General features: G+C 42.2%; 1 protein-coding gene across 1 annotated transcript; it reads right to left on the bottom strand.

Annotated features, from left to right (window-relative positions):
* Positions 1-6,990: 6,990 nt before the first annotated feature.
* LOC114350685 (uncharacterized) lies at positions 6,991-9,777 on the bottom strand. Its single transcript, XM_028301582.1, has one exon. The coding sequence runs from the start codon at positions 9,775-9,777 to the stop codon at positions 6,991-6,993; it is 2,787 nt and encodes a 928-aa protein (XP_028157383.1).
* Between the last annotated feature and the right edge of the window lie 330 nt (positions 9,778-10,107).

The raw sequence follows: 10,107 nt of genomic DNA, 5'->3' as shown, positions 1-10,107 counted from the left end.
TGATGTGGAAATGCAATTTTGGAAAGTTTTCTTCTTCTATTATCGTCATTTTGTATTGATCTAAATATGAGAACAATTAACTAAGTAAATAAATAAAACTGAAATTCAATCAGAGTTTAACCGTTTAATTAGGAATTCATTTCTAAAGTCCTTTTTAAGATCTAAATTGATATGACTTAAGTTTTTTACCTGACTGCACCAGAAGGAGGGTTATGTTTTTTCCATCGTGGGCATGTTCAAACATAACTACCTAACTACTTGTTTTACAGTCCGCACCAGCTGACTCTCTACATTTTTTGAGTGAACATTGAATAACAATATCAAAGTTTTTAATTTTTCAATACTAATCTATCTATCTATATATGTATATCTAAATAAATAAAAATGAATTGATGTTCGTTAGTCTGATTAAAACGCGAGAACGGCTGGGCAGATTGAGCTGATTTTGGTGTTAAAATGTTTGTCGTAGTCCAGGGTATGTCTAAACGGTGAGCAAATAAGGAAAGATTTGCTTATTTATTGCATTTAAGGCGGAACAGAGTTCGCTGGATAAGCTAGTTAAAAATAGTGTTATTTATATCCTCAACCTACGAACAGTCTCGCAAATTACCGAATCGTTACTTTCTGCTAAGCTGAGCAAAACGCCGTAATTGGATTTACTGCCTTGTACAAGGTTATAAGCTAAAATAATTCACGACGACGCAAAAATGTTTTAATAAACACCCGACCTAGTGGTTTACTTAGTAAGTTGTGGGATCGAATTCCATTGGGGGCAAATGTAAGAGTACCTAATAAATTGGGATTAATTTTATTGTGGTATCTCCATTTTTGAACAACAAAAATTAAGCTGGTGCTTGTAACTGTGTAAACATTATATTAAATAACATCATCATCATCGTTCGTTCATTCGTTTCAGCCAAATGACGTCCACTGCTGGACAAAAGCCTCCCCCAAGGTTTTCCACAATGAACGGTCTTGCGCTGCCCGCATTTACCTTTACCAGATCGTCGGTCCACCTAGTAGGAGGTCTGCCCACGCTACGTCTTCCAGCCCGTGGTCGCCACTCGAGAACTTTTCTGCCCCAACGGCAGTTTCACTGCGTGATCGAATCAGAAATGAGGAGATCCGCAGGAGAACCAAAGTGACCGGCATAGTCTGTTATTGTTTCACTGTATGTTTTTCGAAAAAAATAAAATGAATAAAATAGCTCGCAGAATTGCTGCAATCAAGTGGCAGTGGGCGGGACACATAGCTCGTAGAGACGTAAATACATCATTATCATCAGGTGATTTGATCTGTATTGCAGAAGCATGTGGCAGTAGGCGGGACACATAGTCGTTGGGCAGAAAAGTTCTCGAGTGGTGACCACCGGCCGGAAGACTTGGTGTAGGCAGGGGATGTAATGTACCTAAATGAGGGCAGTGTAGGACCGGTCGTTATGGAAATCGTTGGAGGAGGCATTTGTCCAGTTGTCCAGCAGTTGACGTCATTTGGTTGAAAAGAAAGAACGGACGATTTAAAACAAAAATCACTAATGAATTACGTCAGCAGTAAATTAATTCTACTTAAATTGTTTTACCATTCCGACGAAATGTAGACGCTGAGAAAAATTCACTACATTTACCTTTGATTATAACTCCAAATAAAAATCAGCCCGTATTTTTCTCCGAACCCATTTTAATCATCCGAAATCTAAACTCCATTTATCTCGGATCTAACCCTCGCAACGACAGTCTTCATTACACCTTTTACTACTTCTGAGTTTACGATACTCGCTCAAGCAATGTCTTAAATCTTAACGAAGTAAATCTAAAGTAATTAAAGGGGCGTGCGGATGAACCTGAGATCGGTTTAAGGATAAAGACAAAGATTGAACTTGCTGAAGTAGGTCGAGAGTGTAAGTATGAAGAATGTACCTACTGATTAGAGGTGAGTACCTCTAATCAGTCTAGAATCACATTCAGTCCTAGTTCATCCCTCAAAAGTGTTTTCATTATCTTATCTCTCCCAATCTGTAAGTTCTGTAATTATTATTGAACTAACAATGTAAATAAAGTTCTAAACGGGACTATTCCCACCGCTGTAACGCCTGTGTAACCAGGCAGAATCTACAGCTTGACCGCCAATAAAAACCCTACCAATGATGGTCAAGTTTGTCCCGGGGGAAAGATAAACTGTCATTGGACCCGCAATGAAATTAATCAGAAGAACAAGAGAAATTCGAAAATAGTTCTTACTACAGTATACTTTTTAAATTACAGGTTCTTCAGAACTGTGACAGTGAGTAGATCATTTCTTATTTCTGGCAAAGGCCAGAATGATAGGTGGAGAATGGGATGTATCGGAGGTATTAATGCCTTAATGTAATGCACAGTCTAGTCATCATTTAAAATTTTCACAAGAAAAATAAAACATTCACAGAATAAATTACGTCAAAAGTTAACACCGACCACGGTTCTGACGGAAAACACTTTTTTCCGTCTAAAAAATGCTCTTAATCATAGTTTAATTACGCGGCCGTGTTTAATAATTGCAGAACTAAATTAAGGCGATAATTTAAGAGCCAAGTCGACAAAAAACTTGCAAACCGCCTCGCCTGTTTCTGCTACAGTAAATTAAAACATTGTTAAGGGTGGTGCATACTGGACTACAGGCTAAACCGCAAAGGGTGAGCTTTTTATTGTCCTGTAAAATTATTTAGTCACATTTTGATTTTTGAGGCCACTCTGATTTTGTAATTAAAGAAGACTAACGCCCGTATTCACAAACATTACTATGAGGTCTCACAGTGCGCTTGGACGCACAGAGTGACTAACGAACCAATCACAGAGTTCTACTCAACGCTGTGCGTTCCATTTGCTGCTTAACTTAAGCAAGCATCGTTTGTGAATACGGGCGTTATTTGCCAAAACACTTTGCAATTTTTTTATAACCTCACTTTTTTGAGAATTTAATAAGTACCTAGTTGAATTTACTAAAAGATGAGGGTAGGCTATCAGATCTGATCTACTGTATTTCAGGAATCAATCAAGCAAGTTTAGTGTAAAATCAATAATATTGCCGTTACAAGTACCATAACAATGACTTTCTCCTAATGTAAAACTGTAAATCCGCATGTCATTGAAATAAACTATTTTATTATTTATTTATTTTATATCGATTTATTTATAGATTCTGGCATCAGTTTGCTAAATATCCAACTGATGTAGATGCCGATTTAAAACTTGGGAAACTCGCTCTAAAGTGTCACAGATTCAAGCTCCAACTGGGGCAGTTGATTTTCTCAAGAACCTTTTTTTTTCTTGAATAATATCACCATGTGTCCTTTGCTTTATAAACAATGAACTGGAAGTAAATGTCCGCGTTAGCAGCGACAGCGACTCGAGCTGCAAGTAATGACTCAAGCCATATTGCTGTAAGTGCTCTAGACGTAATTATGTTTGTTAAAACAGTACAGATACACTAGCAAGCTGTGAGCATTGTACTTCTTTGTGAATAACTTCGTTTGAGTCAAAGAATGATGTCGATTGCTAGACAAAGGCCTCGCCCAAGGATTTATATAACGATTGGTCCTGCGCTGCCCGCATCCAGGTGCTTTCCGCGACCTTCACCAGATCGTCGGTGCACCTAAACAGTACCTCTTGCGGCCCGTGAAGATGACGTGATGTTAAATTGGTGGGTTTTAGAATGGAGATCACATTATCATGAACCAACGACCCATGAGGAACGTATCAACTCAAAAGTAACAGGAAAAGAAAGCAGCAGCATTTTTCAGTCTAATCGTTTTATAAACGCTAAAATTTGCATAAAATTCACACACAACCTCTAAAGAACCCTCAAAAACCAAAAAAACAGCGAACACGCTTGTTTCGCAACATGTAACAAAGCAAACTTCCATAAATAAACTTAATTGTGCGAAAGAGGAAACGCGAGTGCAGCGCCCGCGCCGCGGTGGCGGAACGGCGAACTAACGACGTGATGTGGCGATGCTTTGTTGGCCGGATGCTGGCGCGGAAGCCTAATCCGGTTATGTTTATGGAACAAAGCTTTGGTCTCTGGTCGTTGGGTCTAACGTGTTTTGGAATTAGAATTTAAAAAATGGCTTCTGTGGAGACATTAAAATTACAAAAAAAAAATCGAAAATGAAAATATAAGTAATTTTGCAATTAAATAACAAATATACCTGGTAGAATTTATGTAAAACTGGTTCAATAGGTCTTTTTTCAAATTCAATAGGTTTTTCGTGTAACGTGACAGTAACATACTTAATAAATCACAAAAAAAAAACCATAAATAACTGATTTATGTTTTATTCAGCTTCCCTGCTCATCGGTTCTTACAGTATTGTATAGTGGATGAGTCACTCTGTCACAGAAGTTCACAGAACTGATGAAAGATGGAGTAGGTACTTAAATGGGAGCTCAAGTGGAGACCACGTATTAACAAAAGTAGAGTAAGTAGGACGCCCGCCCACATGTACCGACGATTTCCGCAGTTCGTTCGTTTCAGCCGAAAGACGTCTACTGCTGGACAAAGGCCTCCCCCAAGGATTTCCACAAAGACCGGTCCTGCACCGCTCGCATCCAGGTGCCTCCCGCGACCTTCACCAGATCGTCGGTCCACCTAGTGGGAGGCCTGCCCACGCTACGTCCTCCGGCTCGTGGAGCAGTAAGTATCTGGATTTAGACAACCATCCTTTCCAATTTCCCTTTTAGACAATTATCCCTGAAAAATTACAACTATAAGTATTTCTACCCTAAAACTATTGGACTCCTCCATAGATCAAACGTTACCCTTCATAAAAAGGCGCCATTTGTCAAAGTTTATTGTTTGCGTAATACCTGCTGAAAGATGGGTTACCGAAATTTACGTATCATTTACCCTTTACTCTCAAAGGTATTTATCATAGGAAGGATTAGGTACAGGTATAAATCTTATAAAACGTGGAGGTGAGATTGGAAAGTGAAGTTGTCTTCACTCTCTCTACTTGTGTAGAACTAAACCGGGTGGTATTTTATGCCATTAGGAACGACCATGATTAACGCCCGTATGACGATATACAAACGATACTTGCTTCTGAAGCAGCAAATCGAACGCACAGCGTTGAATAGAGCTCTGTGATTGGTTCGTGTGTCACCCTGTACATCCACGCGCACTGTGAGACCGCATAGTAATGTTTGTAAATACGGGCGTATGTATGGTAGTCTTGTGATTGGTTCAACCAAATCAGTCTTGAATCAAAACTTGGATTTGTATCAAGTTATGCCTATTATGACTAGCTGTGCCGAGACTTCGTACGCGTGAAAACATAGGACTCCCATACAAACGTCCAACCACCGTTTTACCCTCTTAGGGGTAGAGTTTCGTAAAATTCGTTCTTAGCGGATGCCCACGCCTTATAAGGAACCTATCCTGCCAAATTTCAAGTTTGTAGGTGTATTATAGTTTCTGAGATTTCGTGATTAAATCAGTGAGTGGTATTTCGCTCTGAAAAGTTTGTGAAGGCGACAAGTTATATTAATGAGGAAAATATACAAAATTCCACCCTAAAATTGCGACATCATCAAAGTAATTACTCCAAGTGACACCTACGTCTAAAAGAGAGGAAAATCCGTTTAATTACTTTCCGTTCTTGGAACCGCGATAATCACTCCTCAAACTCACTTTGGATTTTTCCATTTCTCTAATTCGAAAGCCATTACAGTTTCTTACCTTTGCCAATCAAGCAAAAACCTCCCTTAAAATTTAAAACCGAAAGTCTAATCTGTCTTTTGATTCTGATTGTTGACCGTACATCAGAAGTGCGATATTTTTCAAACGATAGTGAACCTTGTGAACACTAGGATATGGTCGATAAGGCAAGGAGGCTGATCGTCAGAATATCCGGGACTTCTAATTAGGGACGTTGGCGAAGTTTTATAATTGGACTGTTGGTCTGACCCTCCTCGTTGAGTTTAGGGCACACTGGGCGACGTCAAAATGACGTAGAAATCTAATAACATATTGGTTTCTTAAACTTCCATACTTAAATTAGTTAATAGCTTTTCGGATCTTCAAAGACACACTCAATCATGCTGGTTTAAATTTATTTGTTGGATTATTAAGGGTAGTTAAGAATATGTTAAAACTATTAACAAATTCAGGAATTCCTTGCACGTCCCGTTCCAAAGTTATGACGATTATTTAGGATCACTCACACCGCACACGGGCCGTATGAGTGCTCTTCAAAATAATGACTTTTTATTAATAAATACGTTTTATTTTTCTGTTGGGAAATGTGTGCAAACTGACGAGCGAATTTGTTAAAGAATAAGTGTGACAAAACTTAAAAGCTGAAGGAAGAAATTAACCTTTATTCTTTCCTCCAATATGCCGTGTGAGTGATCCTTACTTTTACCTCTATCTGCTCATTATGTAGTTCGTAGGCAGACTGAGATAGTATCTAAAATTGTTAATTGTTTTTAACAATTATTTGGCATATATTTTGCTTTTATTAAGGTCATAATTTAAGAAATATCAGGTGTTAGCTACGTAAATGGAAAATGCTCAGCTTTATTTATTTTTTATTTTTATTTTATTTGTTTAACAATGTTTCAACAGCATTAAATTGTACATAAATGTGCAGGAAGATACAACTTGAACATAAGCCAATTAAAGAAACACATTCTATTACTAAAACATTTTTAAATAAGTTAACTTTAAACAGGAAACTGTATTCAGATCACATAAAAAGCACAAAAGGCCAAAGCAACAGAATTTTTATCCAAAAACAAGATGGCTAACACCGTCTCTAGGCGGCAGTCCATAGACCACGGCCTAGCACCGGTGTTACCAGATCTGCCGCCAACATTCTCCCCCCCGGTAAGAACCTAGGTTTTTACAAAAGAAACTACGGCGACAGGTCTAGTTTCACAATTTTACGCGCAGCTCGACGTAGGACCNCGCCAACATTCTCCCCCCTGGTAAGAACCTAGGTTCTTACCAAAGAAACTACGGCGACAGGTCTAGTTTCACAATTTTACGCGCAGGTCGACGTAGGACCCCTGCGCTAGTCCGTACGTCAGCCACTCGCACGATCCCGTCTTTCCCAGGGAATACTTTCTCGACCCTACCACGAGGCCAAACACTACGAGGAAGATTTCCGTCAGCAATAAAAACTAAGTCCCCAATATTGAGGTTGCGGTGCTGGTTTGACGATAGGCCTCGAGGTAGTAAGTCGGGAAGGTATTCCTTCACCCAACGAGACCAAAACTGGTCAGCAAGTCTGACTGCCTTCTTCCAATTTTGCCTACTAATGAGGTCCGACTCGGTAGAGGCCGGGGCTGGTAGGCATGCGTTCGCTCCAGACAAAAAATGGTTCGGAGTCAATGCCGGCGCTTCGTCGTGAGACACGGGCACGTGCGTCAGGGGCCTGGCGTTTACCACCTGCTCTACTTCGGCCAGCAGCGTAGCTAGGACTTCTTCTCTAGGTGCCCTTTCCTTAAGTACAACAGCGAGGCCTCGCTTCACACTTCGCACCAACCTCTCCCAAGTGCCGCCCATGAACGGCGACGCCGGCGGTATAAATTCCCATTCGATGTTGTTGGCAGCAGCAAAATTCCGGATGTACGTGTGGTCAATTTCGGCCCAGGCTTCCTTGAGAAGACGGTTGGCACCAACGAAGGCTGTCCCGTTGTCAGAGAGAATTTTGGTGGGACAGCCCCTCCGAGCGATAAATCTGCGGAGGGCCATAATCGCACTGTCCGCTGACAAATTCCCAACAACTTCTAAATGTACGGCCCTTGTGACCAAGCACGTGAAGAGGGCCACATACCGTTTCTCTCGCGATCTTCTGACTGCAACGTCCACCGGGCCGAAATAGTCCAATCCGACGAATGAGAAGGGCCGGTGATGATGTTGTAGTCGTTCCATGGGCAGATCTCCAATCGGTGGAACTGTTGGCGTGGCTTTCCTCATCCGACACACTCGGCACCGCGAGGCGATAGAGCGAACTGCTGGCCGAAGGTGCAGAATGGCAAATCTTTGACGCAGTTCGTTCACCACTGTCTCGTTGTTCCCATGTAAGGCCCAAATGTGATAACGAGAGATGAAGAGTCTGATCGTGGGATGTCGGCCGTCCAGTATAATCGGCTCTTTAGCTTCAATGGCAACTTCTGGAGCGGAACTGATTCTGCCGGTCGCCCTTAACAGGCCATCTTGGCATAACTTGGGAGCCAACTTGTTTAGCCGGCTCCTCTTTGGAATGTCCTTATTTTGCATCAGGCAGTCGAGTTCTTCGGCGAAGGAGTCGCGTTGAGTCTGCTTAAGGAGATACAACTCGGCGTTCTTGACGTCACGTGCGAGTAGCGGACGCAAACCGGGACAGCCGATTGTGTCGGCCGCGCGTGTCTCGCGTTCTCTCAGGAGACGCGTGAATTGGAAAACACGTGCGGTTGTCCTTAGTAGGCGCCGCCAATCCGAAAACCGTTCTGAAGACAAAGCAACGCAATTAATATTAACAGCCTTTTCACTGGTTTTCATTTCTTCGTCTGTAGACGTGATTTGATCGGTTTCCCGAGGCCAAGCTTCCTCTACTTGATTTAAGAAAGAGGGGCCTAGCCACCATCTATCTAGAGAGACTGAATTAGAACGAGTGGCGTCGTCTGCCACATTTAGAGCTGAAGGTACCCAACGCCATTCGTCTACATGCGTCTGCTCTGCAATTTCGCCCAACCGGTGACTAACAAAGGCTTTGTATTTACGAGAGTCACTCCTCACCCAAGCAAGAACGGTCTTTGAATCACACCAAAATACCCTACGAGAAGCTTGGCCACGGTGTTCACTACATATCGTGCCAGCTAATCTCACACCAAGCAAGGCTGCCTGGAGCTCTAGTCGAGGGATGCTGGCTGACTTTAAGGGGGCTACTCTAGACTTGCTTCCGATCAGGGCGAGATGAGTGGTACCGTCGACAAATGTAAAGCGCCAGTACGCGACGCATGCATAAGCCACCTCGCTCGCATCTGTGAACACGTGAAGTTCTTGGGTTACACACTTTGCGATAAGTTTATACGAGCGAGGTATGCTTATGGGGTGAATCGACTTTATGCGACGGTACCACTCCTCCCACTGCTCTCGCTCTGAGGGAGGAAGCAGAGCGTCCCAAGAACTTACTAGCCGCCACGTTCTTTGAAACAGGATCTTACCTCGAGTCACTATGGGTTGTAAAAGTCCCAAAGGATCATAGACACGCATGAGGTCTCTAAGAACCTGACGCTTAGTAAATTTTGAAGGCAACGGAATGTCAATATCAATTTTAAAACCAAATGTGTCGTCTCGAGGATTCCAATGCATCCCCAAGACGCGCACATCTGCCTTTTTCTGTGCACCCCCATCTAAATTGAGGTCGACATCAGTGGTATTGGTTTTGTGTAATTCAACAGGGATAAATTTCAAAGCTTCAGGGGCGTTGGACACCCAGGATCGCATCTCAAAGCCACACTGCTGGTGCACAAATTGCACATCAGCTGCTAGACGCGCTGCTGTATCTAAATCATCGCAAGAACCCAAGAAATCATCCATGTAATGATCGCGAATAATAGACTCGGCAGCATTGGGATACTTATCCTGAAAGTCTTTAGCATTCCTATTTTTAATATAAATAGCCGTGAATGGGGAAGCTGATGCACCAAATATTAAAGATGACATCCTAAACTCCTTCAGCTGTCCATCCGGAGAATGCCAAATATACCGCTGGCAATCTCGATCCTCCTCCCGGATCTTAATTTGTGGAAACATCTCGCGTATATCGCCATTTAAAGCGATTTGACCCTCGCGAAACCTCATCAAAATGCCTAGCAAAGATTGTAGCATATCAGGCCCAGGGAGGATGAGCGAGTTGAGACTGACGCCCGAGGATGTAGCTGAAGCATCGTGCACTATCCTTAGCTTACCCGGCTTATTCGGGTTAGTCACCCCAAAATGGGGCAGATACCAGCGGCGCGACGACGAACTTGAGTTACCATGGCTGTCATTACATTCCTCCGCGTAACCTTTCTCAACATATGCTTCTATGTTCAGCCTGTATAATTCGGCGTACTCTTTATCTTTNCTTCATCGCAAGGTTTT

This window comes from Ostrinia furnacalis, unplaced genomic scaffold, assembly GCF_004193835.3.
Source record: "Ostrinia furnacalis isolate ACB-3 unplaced genomic scaffold, ASM419383v2 OfSCF0954, whole genome shotgun sequence".
NCBI lineage: Eukaryota > Metazoa > Arthropoda > Insecta > Lepidoptera > Crambidae > Ostrinia > Ostrinia furnacalis.
The sequence above is the reverse complement of the archived record's forward strand: the minus strand, read 5'-3'. Positions and strand labels throughout refer to the sequence as shown.

Coding starts and splice junctions, on each gene's coding strand:
- LOC114350685 (XM_028301582.1), bottom strand. CDS start 9,777: ATGTTTCCACAAATTAAGATCCGGGAGGAGGATCGAGATTGCCAGCGG.